General features: G+C 50.0%; 7 protein-coding genes across 7 annotated transcripts; 3 read left to right on the top strand and 4 right to left on the bottom strand.

The window, feature by feature from the left end:
- Positions 1-36: 36 nt before the first annotated feature.
- cym1 (pitrilysin family metalloprotease cym1) lies at positions 37-6,860 on the bottom strand. Its single transcript, XM_025657051.1, has 8 exons — positions 6,231-6,860; positions 3,399-6,157; positions 3,166-3,188; positions 1,850-2,139; positions 1,043-1,791; positions 767-981; positions 647-710; positions 37-582 (listed from the first exon to the last, which is right to left on the bottom strand). Exons 1-8 carry the CDS (start codon positions 6,602-6,604, stop codon positions 224-226), a joined length of 4,833 nt encoding a protein of 1,610 aa, XP_025514954.1. The 5' UTR covers positions 6,605-6,860; the 3' UTR covers positions 37-223.
- Positions 6,861-7,488: 628 nt separating this feature from the next.
- Positions 7,489-9,085, top strand: BO85DRAFT_372737 (taxilin; the record flags this gene model as incomplete). Its single annotated transcript, XM_025656054.1, has 5 exons — positions 7,489-7,627; positions 7,709-7,983; positions 8,061-8,209; positions 8,265-8,508; positions 8,579-9,085. The coding sequence occupies 5 exons, from the start codon at positions 7,489-7,491 to the stop codon at positions 9,083-9,085; spliced, it is 1,314 nt and encodes a 437-aa protein (XP_025514953.1).
- A 336-nt stretch (positions 9,086-9,421) lies between these two features.
- Positions 9,422-10,908, bottom strand: BO85DRAFT_449766 (NAD(P)H-dependent flavin oxidoreductase). Its single transcript, XM_025660227.1, has 2 exons — positions 10,781-10,908; positions 9,422-10,715 (listed from the first exon to the last, which is right to left on the bottom strand). The coding sequence occupies exon 2, from the start codon at positions 10,642-10,644 to the stop codon at positions 9,604-9,606; it is 1,041 nt and encodes a 346-aa protein (XP_025514952.1). The 5' UTR covers positions 10,645-10,715; positions 10,781-10,908; the 3' UTR covers positions 9,422-9,603.
- Positions 10,909-11,394: 486 nt separating this feature from the next.
- BO85DRAFT_488519 (uncharacterized protein) lies at positions 11,395-11,943 on the bottom strand (the record flags this gene model as incomplete). Its single annotated transcript, XM_025663539.1, has 2 exons — positions 11,395-11,545; positions 11,606-11,943. 2 exons carry the CDS (start codon positions 11,941-11,943, stop codon positions 11,395-11,397), a joined length of 489 nt encoding a protein of 162 aa, XP_025514951.1.
- A 1,114-nt stretch (positions 11,944-13,057) lies between these two features.
- Positions 13,058-15,290, top strand: BO85DRAFT_31190 (DNA-directed DNA polymerase delta subunit POL31). The gene is made up of 5 exons (XM_025655418.1): positions 13,058-13,196; positions 13,277-13,460; positions 13,564-13,695; positions 13,751-14,699; positions 14,758-15,290. The coding sequence occupies exons 1-5, from the start codon at positions 13,162-13,164 to the stop codon at positions 15,057-15,059; spliced, it is 1,602 nt and encodes a 533-aa protein (XP_025514950.1). The 5' UTR covers positions 13,058-13,161; the 3' UTR covers positions 15,060-15,290.
- BO85DRAFT_31164 (uncharacterized protein) lies at positions 15,214-16,347 on the top strand. The gene is made up of 3 exons (XM_025655417.1): positions 15,214-15,389; positions 15,453-15,532; positions 15,618-16,347. Exons 1-3 carry the CDS (start codon positions 15,368-15,370, stop codon positions 16,257-16,259), a joined length of 744 nt encoding a protein of 247 aa, XP_025514949.1. The 5' UTR covers positions 15,214-15,367; the 3' UTR covers positions 16,260-16,347.
- Positions 16,348-16,634: 287 nt separating this feature from the next.
- On the bottom strand, positions 16,635-17,641 carry BO85DRAFT_449763 (60S ribosomal protein eL38). Its single transcript, XM_025660226.1, has 3 exons — positions 17,563-17,641; positions 17,241-17,369; positions 16,635-17,065 (listed from the first exon to the last, which is right to left on the bottom strand). Exons 1-3 carry the CDS (start codon positions 17,624-17,626, stop codon positions 17,016-17,018), a joined length of 243 nt encoding a protein of 80 aa, XP_025514948.1. The 5' UTR covers positions 17,627-17,641; the 3' UTR covers positions 16,635-17,015.
- Positions 17,642-17,731: the final 90 nt, after the last annotated feature.

Raw genomic sequence — 17,731 nt, 5'->3', positions numbered from 1 at the left:
ACCATCTAAATTCCTATTTCCTTCAGCGATCTCCCTCATATATGAGGACGCAGCCGTCTTATGCTTCTTATGGCAACCTCTGAATTGTACATTAACATGATGATTCACGAAACTTGAATATATTGGAAGATGTGACAATTCTGGCGTCTTCATCTCACAACCACACTAGTAAACTCTTCCCCCGATACTTCCCTTTTTAGATATGCCACCTAACAGCACAGCATCAATCATATCCGATATTACCCCCACCCAGAGCATCCGCACCTCCCTGCGCCAAAGCAGTATACTCCAATCGCGCCGACAACCCACCCTGATTCTCATCTGCTCTTGGCATCTCCCCAAGGGAAGTAATACTTTCATACAGCCACGGCGGATTCGCCAGAGACAAAATCTCTTGATCAAAGATCGCCCAAGAATAATCCTCTTCCGGAGCGAGGAATGCAAAATCGGGTTCCAATTCAGGCGGTGTATGCATGCTCTGTAGGCCCGACTCGAGTCGATTAGCCAGTAAGCTATGGATGCTTGGCACAGATGAAAGATTCCTCTTCAGACTGTCGATGTGCTTTTCAATTAGCAGAAGGTCTGTACAGATGTAGGTTAGCAATGGATGTGGTTCAGGATGCGATGAGTCAAATCTCACTCTTACCGTCTTGGTGTAGTACGCCGTCTTCGATCCCTCGGAGTAGTAGCATGGCTGCGAATGTTACCATCTAAGGGAGTCAGCTGTGGTGGGTATTAGAGTATGGTGGTTTAGTAGAAGACTTACTATCAAATCCCAGTTGGACCATATACTAGCGTCGTCTAGACGAAGCCGCAGAACTGCCCGCGCTGAGACTAGTAATTCGTGTCTTTCGGCTGGTGCGATATCCGTAGAACCTAGATCGAATCCTCTGGCCGGATGATATATGGATAGGACGTATAGTTTGTGTAGATGGTACTGTAGGAGGATGAGTATGCCCTGGCGATCAGAAGGGGATGGCTCTGGAAGTGACATTCGCGTCAGCATACTCTCCCTTAAAACCGGGCCACTAAGAGATCTCACGAGATGCAGCATTATATCGAACAAGCCAGTCGTCCAATTTCCGGGCCCAAAGGCGGATAACCCGTGCATCTTCATCAGTGAAGGGTGTCCGGATCGGTGAGAGGACCTCAGGCTCTTTTGCGCTTACAAAAGACCATATAGTGGGGAGTCCTCGTCCGACAAAATGACTGAGTCCGTGATGCATCATTTGGGCGAGGCCATGGAAAGCATTTTCTTTGCGGGCGTTGAATTGGGCAAGGGTGGGTAGAGGTGGTTGTTCAGGTAATAGGGGAGAACACATGTGCATGGAAGCGTGCTCAATATCAATTACCTGGAGACCTGAGAATAGTCCAGCCCAGTCGTGAGTCGTGCTATCAGCTTCGCGCGGCGTGTGATCGAGTAAGAGGCGATACGCGATGGCTATCCATGTGCCAGTAGTTGGCACATAAGCTTCTGAGCCCAAGCTGGCCATAATTAGACCGAGGATGTTCTGAAAAGTCAGCGGATAGTCCTTAGTACATAAGGATTGATCAGGGTCTTCTGCGCTGTTCCCAAATATCTCCCATGGAGGAGTGTATGGCACTGGGTTGACAAGCTCGGCGATTGCGCAACACTGGGCGACAAAGTATCCTTTCGTAAACTCCGATAGATCATTGGACGGGCCATGAAGAGCGGATATGAATAGAACTGATGCAAGTAAAAGGGGAGACGGTGATGCGAAAGCACTCTGATCCTTCAAGAAATGGAGGAGGGGTAGGTTGTTGAGGAACCTTCACTGGTATTAGTCCGCTCATATTTCAAGGCACTGCTCATGAGAAGGCTGCGTACGAATACCACAGATGCTTGATAACTGGCCGTGACCAGAGAGCATCATCCTGAGCAGGCCGTGTGATCTGTTTGAGGTGTCTGACGGCCTTCCAGAGGGCGCGCAGAGACATGTTCTCAGACCTTTCATCCTGATCTGGGTCAGGACTATCTGCTGTCACGGAGCTGCTTCCTCTATTGAAGCCCAGGGCACTCTCAATCCTATCCAGACGGCCAAGGATTGCATCGATGTCTTGGTTCCTTTCTGGCGCATCTTGTTGCAGTCTCACCGCGTCATGAACCGCTAATGCTGCCTAGAACCATTAAGAATCATCTATAGATATCTAGTCAACCGAATTACTAACATTAGATCTTGGTCTGAAAACGCAACTAGCCTTCGTGTGTCGGCATCGGCGGCAAGGAGGAGTCCCGTCCACGACACATTTCATCTTAGCGGCTATCAGCATGTCCAGTCAGATCATACAAGACCGAGTTACCGTTTCTGACCTTTAATCTGCGGCAGTTGACTGCATGGGACGATCAGCTCTGCTTCGTTCAAGCCTTCAAGAACCGATGCCACTTACCGCATGCCTTGGTCGGCTTTGGACCGAGGGTGATCGCTTTTGTTCCCCTCATGATGATGAGTGTGGCATTACTGAACGTCTAGCAGGGCCTGGTGAAACCTAACCATTGGAGGTCTCTACACCAAATGCCAATGAGCATACCTTGTCAAAGGGCCTTAGAGGGAAGTACTATAGTCGAAAGCATAATTTGCCGGGTGCCACGTGAGTCGGAGCCATTCCTTTGACTATTTTAGCCTCTGATAAGAAGCGATTGAGCTTACTGGGAAATAGAGATAACAGCGAGATGTGATCCCATTTAGTTGATCCAAGACCATTCCATTCCTACTACTACTCTCATATCGACACAGTTGCCCTTCCCATCAAGGAAAAACAGTACAGAGTACACTTCTGACCTGAGATTTCACTCCGTTGCAATTGAAATGAGGATACTGTAATTGCATGTTCTATTTGGATCAACCACTGCCGACTCTGTTTCCTCGTTTTTAGTCCGCCCTGCGTAGGCTGAAAAGGATCAGGGCGGGTCTGAAAACGGGAATATAGAAGTGTACCATGGTAGTAGACCTTCGCCTGCTGCGGGTTCACATTCCTGTTGATCTTGCGCTTGCTCCTTGGATAGGAGGACTGGCCATCTACCGGTCATAGTGCATAGACTGGAGATAGAGCTCGTCTGTTCTTGAGAGCGCGTGATTTGGATAGGCCACAGGGTCTAGAAATTTCCAACAACCAGAATGAGTGAAGAGTGAAGGGGTATTGTACATGTAAAAATCTATATACAGGCTCTTGTCGTGCGTGAGAACATCGTGATAATAATACATGGTTATATGGTACACATGCCTGTCGAAGCAACACCGACGATTTTACTAAGTTTTCCAAGTCAGTGAAAGCAACAATGTAGGTATCAATCGCGTTCCTAATGTGGAACGTCTGGAAGCGCGTCTAGGCGGACGCCGCGGCATCCTGCGCGTCCATAGCAGCCTGGCCATTTTCACCGGAGACTCCCATGGAAAGCTTCCTCATATCCCAGCCGTCCGATTCAATCCAATCCTTCTTTTCGCCGAGAAGGCACACGGACCGCTGCGAGCCCTGGACCAAGAAGGACTCAGCTGCTTCATTAACATCCTTAGCCGTGACATCAAGGACCTGCTCTCTCCAGCGCTGATCCATCTCATGGGTCACGCCGCTCATGAAATATCTCGCACCCTCTTCATCAACGCTCATTGGAGCATCGAGACCCTGGAAGATGCCCAGTTTCGCCTCGTTGAGCTCCCGCTCCGACCAAGCTCGGTCCCTGGCGAAGACACCACTGTTCTGGAAGACCTTCAGGGTGTTAACAGGATTGGGATCCCGATAACTAGTGAAAGCGAACATTCCCTTCACCGGACCATTCATGGCACTCGCGCCATAGGCGCCGCCTTTCTCACGAATCTCTGGGTGGAGGTAGTTATGCGTTAGGAGCTGAGAGAGGACGCTAAGCGATGCACTGGATGAGCTGGTGAAAGGGACGGTCTGCATAGCCAAGCCTGAGTAATAGACCTTATAAGGCATGTCATAGAAAGCCTTGTGGGCACCCAAGCCGAGAGCTGAAATGCTGGGTGTAGATGTCGGTGAGCGGACTTGTGGTAAGCCCGTAAGCCACTTCTGTAGCACCGACTCATTTTGCTTGGCGCTGCTCTGCTCACAGACCATCCGAACACGGAGACCAGAGGATTTAGAAATAGCAAACGACTGAATTTGGCGAAGCTTCTCAATCAATTCCGCAAGGCGTTCTGGCGAGGTCTCTGCATCTCGCAGCAGATTAGCTGTAGCTTGCAACTGGGCAAGGCCGGATTGTTGTTCTTGAACCCAGAAGCTACGTGAAAGACCTGCTGCAGCGGCATTGAGGGCATAACGATGACCTGAACCAGCCACTGCATCCAAGGCGCCGTTGGTCGTCAGTCGCAGCAGTTCCTGGATCATGGCTGGCGCACTGGGACTAGTGAAGTCGGTCTCAGTGACAAGTGTAGTCATGATCTCCAGCATCTCCGGGATGTTCTTGTCCAAGGCGAAACCGGAGAATTGAAGACCCTCGGCGAACTTTCCAAGCTGCGTCGGGGATGATATATGGAAGGATGACGTGGAGATTCCACCCGTCTTCAACTTGATGATATCCTCCCACTGCTCCATTGACTTGCTGGCTGTGCCGAGACGCATTATGCAGTCATTGAACAGCGGCAGCAAGAGACGGAGATCATCTGGCAAATCTTCAAACGCGTTCAACGCTTGGAAGTAGGTTAAACCGTTGGTAGGAGCCTCGCGCCAGACGACGTCTACCCCGTCAACCTTCGACTCTCGAACAGGCTTGCGCTCTTTCTCCCGAGAAATATCAGCAACACGAAGGGAAGGAAGGCATGACAAGTCTGCGTTCTGGGCCTCCTCCTGGGTCTTCAACAATTGAAGCTCTTCCTCTGTCAGCTTAGCGACCACCTTCTCCAGGGAGCCATGCTGCTCAATGAGCTGGTTGAACTTTTCCTCCTTCCGAACCATTTCTTGTTCGTCCAGCTCTTGGTTCCAAGTAGGACTGCCGACCATGGTGAAGGTCAGACAATTGTCATTCATGAGATACTTCTGCATTAAAGACTCCAGGTAGCCCCCCTTCTCATATCTGCTCTTGAACTCATCAATGACCTCGTTCCAAGCGAGTTCCTTCATGGGATTGGAGCCATTGAACCATGAGGAGATGGTTTTCTCCATGACACCGATACCAAAGTTGGCAGTCTTGTGTCTTAGAGCTAGTTCCAATTGGTGAAGGAAACCGCGAACCTTTTCGTCACTGAAGCCCGTGGCGAGACACTCCTGGAAGACTTGTTGAATGGCACCTTTGACTTTAGGTGCTTCTTCTGCACTCACACCGGTAACACCAGCTGAGAACACGGGCACACGACCTGAAGAGTCAAGGCCCGTGTTAGGCGTGAATGAAGACCCCAAGCCACTTTCGATCAAAGCTCGATACAAAGGCGATCCATAACCGTCAAGGAGCAGCGAGGAAAGAATACCGGCCGAAAACGTCTCGACAACGTCAGCAGTATCCCCCATATACCATGAAGTCGACGTTTTGTGCTGTTTGTCTTCGCTGGCGAATGTGTCGATCGGTCCCGAAACAGTCACGCTCTGAGGACCCTGAGAAAGATCGATCGGTAGCTTAACAGCGGTGTCAGACTCTCCCTTTTGGAAGCCATCCAGCACTCCCCCGATTTGTTGGAGATGAGCGCTCAGTGGCATATCACCGTAGGTGAAAATCTTGGCATTGCTGGGGTGGTAGTTGCGCTTCGAAAATTCGACCAATTGTTCGTGGGTCAAATCAGTGATGTACTGAGGGTCTCCTCCAGAGTTGTTGAGCGCGGGAATGATATTCTCCTTGTATTTGATGTAGTAGAGGTAATTGGCGTCCGAAATTTGGCCCTTCATCTCGTTGTAGACGACACCTTTGAAGAGGATATCCTCTGGCTTCTGCTCCGCCTGTGATTGTTCTCCGCGGGCCAATAGGGCGCGAGGATCTTCCGGACCTAGCCGCCATCCTTCCTGTCTAAAATCTTCTTCCTTCAACAACGGATGGAAAGTGGCGTCAAGATAGACCGAGAGGAGATTCTGGAAGTCTTGCGGGTTTGTCGTGGCGAAAGGGTAGGTAGTATGGTCAGCGGAGGTGAAGGCATTCATAAAGTTTGAGAGAGACCGAGGTAGCATCTTGAAAAAGGGGTCGCGGATGGGATATCTAGGTAGAAAGTTCCTGGTTAGTCCTCGGGCCCAGTATGTCACGCATTCTACGTATGTTAAGAAACACTCACTTTTCACTTCCGCAAAGTGTAGTATGCTCCAAGATATGCGGAACGCCAGTAGCATCTGGAGGATTCGTCTTGAACCCGATACCGAAGACATTGTTCTTGTCTTCTCTAGCCACGTGGATGTAGTCGGCATCGGTTTTGTCGTGCTTCAAACGGATTGCTGTAAGGTGCAGTTCTGGAACGTGCTTCTTCTCCTGAACAGTAAACCCATGGATCCCCTCACCGATCTCCGGAAAGCTCTCAAGGCTTGTGACAGTCGAAGCAGATCTTCTTATCTGGCTCCAGCGGAGTAGAGCGCTATCCGATCTCAGTAAACGTCCGGGTTTCTGCAAGGCCGGAGCCGACCTCCGGCCTGCCCTTAACGATGAACGCAACATAGCGTTACTATGAAGATGGTAGCCAGGCTTAGAAACAGCAAAAGACTGACGGTCACCGGCTTGACTCTCACGGCGTGACGTACTTTAGCGAGTCCGCTGCCGGGGATTAGGGTACCAAAGGTGGTCGGAAATGGCGGTCCCGAGCGGACCGGGGTTAAGCGCAGAAGACTAGGATACGCAACCAATTGGCCACACTGAGCACGATATCAGATAGATAAAGCGAGTGACGTGCCGTGGAAGCATTCGAGGATGGAATGCAAAAGTGGATGGAGAAGGGAGAAAAAAGAAAGGAAGGCAAAGCGACAGATCGGGCCTGCTATTCGGAAGGCGGACCGTGAATTAGAAAGGCGCCAAGAGAAGTTTTCAAAAGAGGCTAGTGCAGGTCAAGTGCGCATCCCCCCTCTTACGACTATTCAATCCTCCCCGGCAAGATCCTCAAGCCGTCCGGCGTTCATTAGTCGACTCCGTCGCCAAACTGCCTTTTGACTCTCAAGACACCCTGCAGGATACTTACGCCGTGGGATTTCGGTCAGCTTGGCAGAACCGGGCTAGTAGAGGGCCTGAGGGATCCATTACCCACCGAGTTCTCCAAGTCTGGGAAAAGGCCACCCAGGTTCTCCGCTACACTGGACAGTCGAATCACTGAGTCACTGTCGATTACAACACTCCCCTGTCTATCCGCAGCTTCGTCTTCAAATCGGACTCGCTCCTGGTCGACTCGTTGCCACCGCTCCGAGGCGTGAATAGCGAATCCATTTCCCGCCAGTCCTAGCCAACCGTTCCGGCTTCGCAATTTTCGTTTTCGTGGATTAGCCACGCGACCACCGTCAACGCAATCGCTCTACGATAACCCGACTCGATCCCCATTCTAAAAGCTCGGAACAATGTCTGCTGCAGCAATGTCGAAAAAGAACAAGGGGAAGAAGGTCGCAGACCCCAATGAGACATCTAAGCTCTTGGCTGCCAAAATATCGCAGTTGGAGCAAGATGCCGCTGGAGAAAAGGATCAGGAGGCCGAGATCGGTGCGTCTTTCTCATGAGTGCTGGAATACTTGGAGTAGTAGTTGTTTCATGAACGGGCGGCTAATGACCGTTTGCCTATAGAGCGCGAAGTCAAGAAGGCTACGAGGGACCTGAACCAACTCCTTAGCAATATCGAATCTCCGATGACACGGCTCGAGACGGTTCATAAGAAATACACCGAACTACTGGCCGATATGAAGAAGCTAGATCGCGACTACTCCAAAAGCAAGAAGCGGGCCGATCAACTGCAGAAAGATCAGGACAAGGGCAAATCCGAGTTGAACAAAACCGTTACTATGAAGGATAAATTAGAAAAGCTGTGTAGGGAGCTTACCAAGGAAAATAAGAAGGTCAAGGTAGGTTGGTCCAAGCTCTACAGCACTACAATCGCGCTACATCACGTAGGGAGATGACTAAACGAGATGGTTCATAGGATGAGAACAAGAAGCTTGAGGAGACTGAAAAGAAAGCGCGGCTTATTGTCAACGAACGCCTCGATTCTCTGCTATATGATATTCAAGACGTCATGGCCGCCAAAGGAAATCCCCGCAGTGAGAAAGCGGACATTGACCTAGACGAAGCGTGAGTTGCGGCTGTCAGCTTGATGTAGTCGTTTATCTCTGACTCTCTATCATAGTTTGCGCGCAAAGATTAAAACTATTGGCGAGAAGTTTGAAATGCGCGAATTACATTACAAGGCACTCCTTCGCAGCAAGGATGCCGAGATACAATGCCTTACCGCCAAGTACGAAGAGCAGCGCCGTACAGCCGAGAATGAAGCCGCTCGTTGTCGTGCTCTGAGCTCCCAGGTCTCTACCTTCTCGCATACCGAAGCCGAACTACGCAGTCAATTAAACATCTACGTGGAAAAGTTCAAGCAGGTATGGACCGATGTCGATGGCTTGCTCGGCCTCAGCCTCGTTTTGACCGCTGGTAATAATAATATCGCAGGTGGAGGATACGCTGAACAACAGCAACGAGCTTTTTCTTACGTTTCGCAAAGAGATGGAAGAGATGTCCAAAAAGACGAAACGGCTAGAGAAGGAAAATCACACCCTCACACGGAAGCACGATCAAACGAACCGCAACATACTCGAGATGGCGGAGGAGCGCACAAGGAATCATGAGGAGTTAGAAAAGTGGCGCAAGAAAAGCCATCATTTGGAAGCACTCTGTCGTCGCATGCAAGCCCAGGGTCGCGGGCAAGGTCTTGCTGCGGATTTGGATGGAGATGACGAGGGGACTGAGAGTGAATATGATGAGGACTATGAGGATGAGGAAGATGATGAAGGAATCAGTGACGATGACTACGAGCTCGACAGTCCGGATGGCGACATGAACGGAGACCGCAATATTCCCCAGCAACCCGAAAAGCCAGTATTCGGACCTCCTCCGCCCCCGAATCTGCTGGAAGCGCGAGCCAACGGAAATAAGGCAATGATCAATGGATGCCACTAATGCAATTTTCATCAATGTCATGTTTTCGTTGTTCATGTTTCCTTGGGCTTGTGACCAACAACGATTGCGAAGTCTTCGCCATTTGCGCTGGCAATGCCGCAATCGTCTCGGGTGTTCTTTACTTCTCTGTTCAGCTGCGTGGTAATTGGCCTTGATGAGTTGAAAATATGCCTCCCTGAGAGCGTGCACTGACAATTGCGCAGTGTGGCGCTGGTCGCTCGGGGTCTCTCCTGTCTCCGTATGCAGATCTTGTAGCGGTTCGGCTCTTTAAAGATAGGTTGCCCTGCTCATTTAGGTTACTGTCCGCCTAGAATTGCAACATGCACCATACAGCTGTGGAGATTTTGCAAGTCGTGGTCCTAACTTTTGTTCGCTTTTCCATTTCGTGTACTTGTACATGCTAGATCACTAACATCTAAACGTACTTATTACGCTATCATGAAAATTATTTGCAATACCAGTATCATGTCACATATACCAGCATCCTTGAAAATAATAAAGCAGAGCCGATGCCTCAATCAAAGTCTACTCGGCGGACCGTTAATATAGGAGCCTCCCTTCTTCAGCATATCCACAGCCTGCTGGACCATCTCTCGGACAATCACACCAGCAGGTTTGATCTCCTGAATAATCGCCGAAACATCGCCCATCAAAAACGGCACATCGACATCTTTATCATTCTTGAAGTCATGCTCAATAGGAACGATACCTTGAGCCGTCAATCTAGCAATGTCTTCGGGGCGCTTCTCCCACTCCTTGATATATTCATTAGGAAGCATGCGCAGTGGCCTCCCAGAGATGACTAGCGTCCGTTTCGTCTCTCCATACTGCGCACCAACAACAGCCTCCTTATGCAAGCGACTCGCACCACTTTCCTCCGAAGCAACAAACCTAGTTCCCACCCAGACCCCCGCGGCGCCCAGCATCAATGCCGCAGCCAAGCTCCGGCCATCGTTGACACCACCGGCAGCAACAACCAACGCAGGCTGTCCCGTCAACGGGCTCTTATACTTCCTCGCCACATCCACCACCGCCGGTACGAGCACTGAAAACGGAATATCGCCCGTATGGCCACCTCCCTCACCTCCCTGTGCACAAACGATATCCACGCCCAGCTTGAACGCCTTCTCAGCGTGCTTGGGTGCCCCGACCATGTTCATGATCAGGATGCCTGCGTCGTGGAGCCGCTTAATGACTCGCTCCGGTGGCACACCAACTGCACAGACGAACAGCTTGGCACCATGCGAGATAACCACGTCGATGAGCTGGTCCAGCTGTCCGTGGGTGTAGTCATGGTTCGTGGCCCGTGCTCCTCCGCCGACCTGCGGCAAGGCCAAATCAACGCCAAATGGTAGCGAAGGGTCTTTGAGAAGTGATTTGAGGTCGGTCAGGATTTCGGATAGTTGCTCGGGGGTATAGCCCAGTCCGCCGACTGTTCCCAGACCACCTGCGTTGGAGACTGCGGCGGCCAGAGGTGCTCCGGATGCACGAGCCATGCCTGCCAGCAGGACCGGGTGCTGAATCTTCAGCAATGAGCAAAGGGGGGTCTGGAGAGACATGGTTTCCGGAGCGAGAAAAAGGGACTGTATAGTGGTAGCTTGATGGAGCTATCGCATAGAAAATTAACCGTCTAGCAATTGAGCAATGGGGTGCGGTCAGCAACATACTCTTTGGCTGGTAGACGGACAAGCCTACCTAATGGACTGTAAAGTGGGTTTATTTCAGATAGAATATTTCCTCTATAACCTGAAATCGTAGCATTATGGACAAATCCATTGCTGGAGAATTCCTTCCCTTAGCATAAGTATCCTAGTGCAGAGCATATGATCCGCGGTGAAAGCAGGGAGACTGGCTTGTGCCTGAGGAGCTCAAATGCGGGGAAGCGGAGCTCCAAGGCGTTAGACCCGGCCGGACCGAGGCATTGGCCTCTGCTCGCTCTTGCCACTCGGGCCGCATTGTGCATCCTGTCTTCAACTTGGCGCTAACCCCAGTGATAATGGCTGATCATAAGAACTGAGTTCCTGAATTATGCGGGGTTGTGTCGTGTGCATATTTTCGAGCTAGCACAAGTTGGTTGCTGCTATAGCCACTAAGAGACGTGTTGGTGGCCGTGGTTTGTTTACGCTCTTCATTTGACAGACACTATTAACAGATGTTGTGAATTTTGGACTTGGGCTCAAAGCTCTATAACTACTACAAGAAATCGCTAATGAAAGACACATAAATCACATGCCTGCAATGAGCAAATGACGTTATAGGGAATCAGAATAAAGTAGACCAAAGACCGTAATCTGACACAGCAAGTATGTTCACAGATGCAGTATACCCAGCAAAATTGAAAGCAAGAAGCCGACTGAAGTTAAGGTTATATCCTTATTTGCTGTCGCAGCTTGTGTTGCTTCCATGATCACCTGTGTTCCAGTCACCGTCCCCGACATAATCGCAATGTTCTTCCGTGGCCTATCAAGGAATCTATCAGCTACACGACTCTCTGCCAAGTGCACCACATGAACCGCTTACTCGTTTATGCCATTGCTTCCATCTTTCGATGATCCTTGTTTGATTTCTGTCGGTATACTCGTACCGGTTACTGTCGTTGCCGCCGTTTCTTCATTTGATGGTGCGGAAGTTGTTAAGACCCGATAGGGATAAGTGACAGCAGGACCTGGGGGTGGCTGATAGTAGCCTACCGCGCCTTGAGGCGCTGTTGCAAGAGATCCTGGAAGGCTCCTTCTGAACAAGTTCGAGTGCAGGCCGCGTAAAAACGCGTCGAGATACGCTGAGGTGACGATGCTCGCTATCAAACCGGCAAGTAGAAATCTGCGCAGCAGGTAGCCGAAAGGAAGTAGGACTCGCATTTTGACAAAAGACCACTGTTCGAGTACGAGAAATATCTGCAATTAGCTGCTTTGAATATGGGTCAAACAGTATGAGCAAAGAAACCCTGCCAAACAGGGAAACCAAGCCCATACATATTGCACTGGACCAAAGCGTCAACATGGATGGGGCGCATTCCCATCCATTCGGCATGCCACACACAATGCCACATCCCTCGCTGACAATTTTCATCTTCCGGTATCCCGATGATGTTTTGAGTCATTCGGCTTTAGTCGGATTGAAGGACACTGCTGCCACGGAGTAAACTTCCGGGAATCCAGATTGTAGAATGAAGGAAGGAATGCTTGAGCGCTTGAACGAAGGGATGGCGCGCTGGCGAAAAATGGACCAGACCATCCATCTATCAGGTTTCAGGTTTAGCACACCTTTATTGGGGCAAAAATTGTCCGCGATAACGAAAGCAAAACGTAAGCCTTCCTGTCTCGTGCAAAGACCTTCTTATCAGCCAAGACAATAGTCCTCAACAGGCCGGTAGTGTCGAAGCAAACCGTCCAAGTTCTGCTCATCTTCAAGCGTATAGAAGATAAGCCCCGTATAATCTGGACGAAGGCGACTGTCTGGATATCCCTATCTCTGTTACGTTCTCCAGGCATGGTCGATTAGTGTGTTCTTTTACAGTGGAGACCGGAAGGCGCAGACTAGGATACAGAAGGTTCACAGGAGTCGCGAGTCCAGTCAATTCTCGATCCAGCTATAATGGTAATACTGCCCTGGTCTCATCGTGCAGGAGTCAGTTAGTTGCGCAGTAATTCTTCAAATAATATCATGAAATCGAGTTCAGTCGAACATTTCTAGCTTGCTGAACAATGGCCTGAACATCTGCCATTGCAGGTTCAAAAGTATTGGATGATGTAGTAATTCTATCATATTAGACCACAATTGACATTAAAATAGAATTGGCACCATTGAACCATAAAAATAACAGCTTTTGATCTCAGTGAGTTGTGAAGGACATTGGCAAGTTGCTTGCTTTCCAGCGGTGGAGAACCCCAAAGCGGTACTGTAATTACGCAACGCCAAAAGACGCGTGATCGCGTAGGCGGAAGAAGCACAGGGCAAAAGCTCCCAGCACCACCAACTGCATCAAACAACATCACTCAATTACGTTGTCGCTGTCGCTCATATGAGCTTACACTTAATATAACTCTTCAAGTGTAATTAGATAAACTAAGGCCAGAATGGCAAGCAGCGACGAGTTCCTGCGCCCTCCCAGGTCCGTTCTCCCGCATGTTAATCTTCTCGATTGTTGAGTTCATCAAAAATGAAGTCTAACCGTCAATGCCGCACCTTTAGCAATGAAGAATTTGACGCAATCACTCGTGTACCCTCGCATTATCATTCTCTAGATACATTTCGACTGGGAAGCGGCCAGGATCGGCATTACCAGCAGCAATATGGCGACATGTACTTCTTGCGACTGGCGAAACTCAAGCCCGCGGTTGAAGAGATTGCAGTCGAAGCATGGGAAGGTTTCAGTGTAAGACTGGTCGCATCCATCGCATTTCGAGATCTCGATTCAGAGATCTAACAGTACGCACATGGGAAACTGGTTTGCTGACATGTCTTGCTTTCGTGACTAGATCGCTGGAGAAAATGCGCGCCGCGTGGAAAGAGTCCTCGACGTGAGGCAGGGAGAACTATGCTGGGTCGCAGGAACGATATATATGGATATGCCATTGAAGCCCAATATTTTGGACGATCTTACGAAAGAGGTGATATACTATACTGCCATGTTGCGTACGGCTCACATTCTAATCCTGGCAATAGAACTATACGTTAGCACCACCTCCGCGACCGACCTACCAAGATCCTGCTCATCCGGAGTTAACACAAATCATGTTGGAAGATGAGTCCGGCCGACTGCGCCTGACTGGAAGCATGCTCCGGAATACGCAGCTATGTACAGGAGCTATCATTGCAGTCCTGGGAACAGAGAACGCCAACGGAGACTTCGAGGTTATAGATACCAAAGTGCCTGATTTACCGCAACAGCCCCGCAGATGGGGAAATGATACACTGGACGCACCAAAGGGAGCCAGCAAGGGTAAGATTGCATTTGTGAGTGGTCTAGGGATTACCGGAACTTCGAGCGATACTCTTGCTTTGGAACTTCTGGCAGATTATTTGCTTGGTTATACCGGTGGTGCTTCTGAAGGAGCACTACCTGATGCTTCTGCAATCACAAGGTTGATTATCGCGGGAAACTCGGTCGGAGCAAGTATGACTACGGACGTCAACGCCGATAGTTCTACAAAGAAGAGGACCGGTCCGAAGAAGTACGGATACGATGCTTCTGCTTATAATGCATCGCCTATTACACGGCTTGATTCTTTCCTAGCGGAGATCCTGCCTAGTATGCCCGTTACACTAATGCCAGGCGAATCTGACCCGGCAAATTTCTCTCTCCCTCAACAGGGAATCCACCGTGCGATGTTCCCGCAGGCTAGGGCATACTGTGCTCCGCCTCCTGCTGGTGATAACAAGCAAGAGCCAAGTTGGTTCGACAGTGTAACGAACCCGTGGGAAGGGGACGTGGAGGGCTGGCGCCTATGGGGTAGCAGTGGGCAGAACGTGGATGATATCCTCCGGTATCTGAACTTCGCCGATGAGGAAGGAAATGTGGCCGATGGTGCTGGAGATATAGAGGCGAGGATGAGAGTTATGGAGGCTATGCTGCGCTGGAGATGTGGAGTTCCCACTGCGCCCGATACTCTATGTAAGCTCCTATTTGGCCTCTTAATCCTACTGGTGCAAATGCTGATTTCCGGGAACAGGGTCCTATCCATTTCAAACGCACGATCCATTCGTTATACAAACTTGCCCACACATCTTCTTTGCCGGCAACCAGCCACAATTCAAGACAGCTGTGATTGAGGGTGATGCCCCACTGAAGCTGAACGGAGCCGACACAGAGATGACAGGCGCAGATGACGATAACACATCTGGCCCTCGTGTGCGCCTTCTATCTATACCCAAATTCAAGGAAACCGGAGAATTGGTTTTGGTCGATACCGAGACCCTGGAGGTGGAGGTGGTGAAGTTTAGTACATTTGCTGGACAACAAGAGCAACAATGAGCGGCCGATACCAATAGCATATATTAATGAGATATAAGTCTTATGAGCTACTGCTTTGTTATTTCTTCCTTTTCTTATGATTTTACTAACACCGTTATGCTGGCTAGACCGGAATTCAGGGCTATCTGAGATTCTTGCCTAAACGCGGGCGGTGCCAAGATCCGCGCGGAAAAGTCCCGACTCTTCAATTCAATCCTCTACTACCAAGTATCGGGATCTGGAGAACCAGCTACCTCAATAATATATATTGTCATATACCTAAACGCACTCATCAGGCTACGGTCAACTGGTGGGCCAGGTATTTCGACATGCTCCTCAACGCCAAGACAGGTATATCGGAGCATTGAATGCATGCGCCACCACACAAGCAGGCTGATTAAATCCCCTCTATAGCTATTTCCACATCCACGGTGCTTTTGGTTCCATACTCCAAATGGCACGTTCCAAGATACCACGAATGGATGAAAGATGAGGTAAATACGTAATCCTCTTAGACCGCCAAACCCCACCCGTAAATATTCGAATATTGTACCTACAATTACTGACCTGCCATATCAGGAAATCCAGGAAGCAACCGCATCCGAACCCCTCTCTATAGAGGAAGAATACGCCATGCAACAAAGCTGGCGCCAAGACCCAGACAAGTTGACATTCATTGTCTGTCTCCCATCATCATCACAAGGGGAAACCTCAACACCCACCATTAAAGACACAGACGACGCCCCGGACCGAATGGTCGGGGACATCAACCTCTTCCTCCGTGTCGACGACGGCGAAGAAGGCGACGCGGAGCCCCAGATCATCGGGGAAATCGAACTAATGATAGCCGAGAAGAATAACCAGCGCAAGGGCTTCGGGAAAGCCGCGCTTAACACCTTCCTACGGTATATCGTTGACCATGAAGCGGAGATCTTGGAAGAGTTTGTCAGCAGGGATGAGACTGCCGCGAAGGCAATGAAGGGGGTTGAGGCGGTGCCTAAATTTGCCTGTTTGAGTGTGAAGATTGGTCAGGCTAATGAGCGGAGTTTGGCGCTGTTTGAGGGTGCTATGTTCAAGAAGGTTACTGAGGAGCCGAATTATTTTGGGGAGTTTGAGTTGAGGAGGGAGAGGGAGGCGCTGGGTCGGGATATGGTTGATGTGAGTCTGGAGAGGGCTGGGGTGTCGGGGTATGTTGAGGTGGGCTATGAAAGGGTCGAGTGATTATTGATCAACTAGTGAGTGGTTGTGTCTTGGATGTCGTTTGTATACATAGGTTGCTTGGGTTTGATAGAATACTGGGTATAGTTCTTAGATCAGACTATCCAATTATGACATCAGAGGGCAGGGGCAGTCCGACTGGGTTGTAGATTCGTTTAAAGATCTCCATGCTTTTGATATGGTTGCATGTATGTATGCAGTCATAGCAAACGGTGAGGGCTTTACAGCATGGGCCGTATGTTACACGATAGCTTACAGCATGCATAGCAATGCCAGGAACGCATACACTATGCCCAAGACTACCTACGAACTACAACCAAAAGAGTGGACAGCATTCCACTAAGGCTAGCAATGCCTGTCCAGACAACACAACCTAACCAGAGCACAAGCATTCATGTCACATTATCGGGCGAAAGTCGAGGTATCATGGAATTTTCAACTGTTTTTCTCCATTACGTTGTATAGGATGCAAAGGTGCTCCGACAAAGCAAAACCCTTAGCAGAAAAGTTCCAGTCATGTAGGTCATCCGGTTTCAGTGAACCGTGAAGACATCCATCACAGTCCACTGGTAACCAGACGCGAAGAGACAACCAATCTGGTTCAGAGATCAATGACCCCTCCGTGTCGGCCCACAGAAGCAATCCTTGCCCATGCCAATTTCCTAATCGTAATCGACATTTGTATTCATGCTCCGACCATATTCCATGCGCCGACGACCTCCTCGCCGAGTTCCAACCTCAATGTGTTGATGAAGGTATTTACAGAGCCTTCTTCTTGTCTCCCTTGGAGACGTCGACAACCTTGAGAGCTGTAGGAGAAAACAATTGATGTTAGTACTTGATCCATATGATGTCATGCAATATCCGAGGTCCACATCAGACATCCATCTCGAGTCGTAGGAAACAATCGAATCCGACGACATGTATCTTATTCCACAACACCATCCAAGGGAATAGTCGACTAGGTGACGGGAGCAAACGCACCAGGGGGCAGGCTCTGCTTGAGCTTGTCGGCCTTGTCGGAGTCCTTCAGGACAAGGGTGTAGACGAAGCGGGAGCAGCGGACCTTGAACTTGATCTGCTGGTCCTTGGGGTTGCGCTTGATGCGAGCAGCTGTTCAACAGACAAGACCATCACGCGTTAGCCTCGACTTCATATCAATCATCCATCCCAATGAACCATTCCAATGTGCCCTTTCGATGATGGTCGGGTACCCGTCTCGAGCTTCCCCCCCTCCTCAAAGAGCTAGCTCCGCGGAGCTTTCCACCTCATGATAACTAAGCGGCTAAAGGTCGGGTAAACGTACAGGACGCATCCTTGCGGCGGCAGACCTCGATGAACTGCTTGATGTCGGAGATTTCCTGAGGCATGGTGGCTAGTGGGGTTTGTGACTTTGGTTTGAGTAGTCGTGGATGACGGAAGGTTTGGATGACAATCGCGGGTCTCGAAGCTCGTCGGCGGGCGGTGCTGGCCGG

The sequence above is a fragment of the Aspergillus piperis genome (assembly GCF_003184755.1).
Source record: "Aspergillus piperis CBS 112811 unplaced genomic scaffold BO85scaffold_10, whole genome shotgun sequence".
Lineage (NCBI taxonomy): Eukaryota > Fungi > Ascomycota > Eurotiomycetes > Eurotiales > Aspergillaceae > Aspergillus > Aspergillus piperis.
Note: the sequence above shows the minus strand (reverse complement) of the source record. Positions and strands in the feature narration are given on the sequence as shown.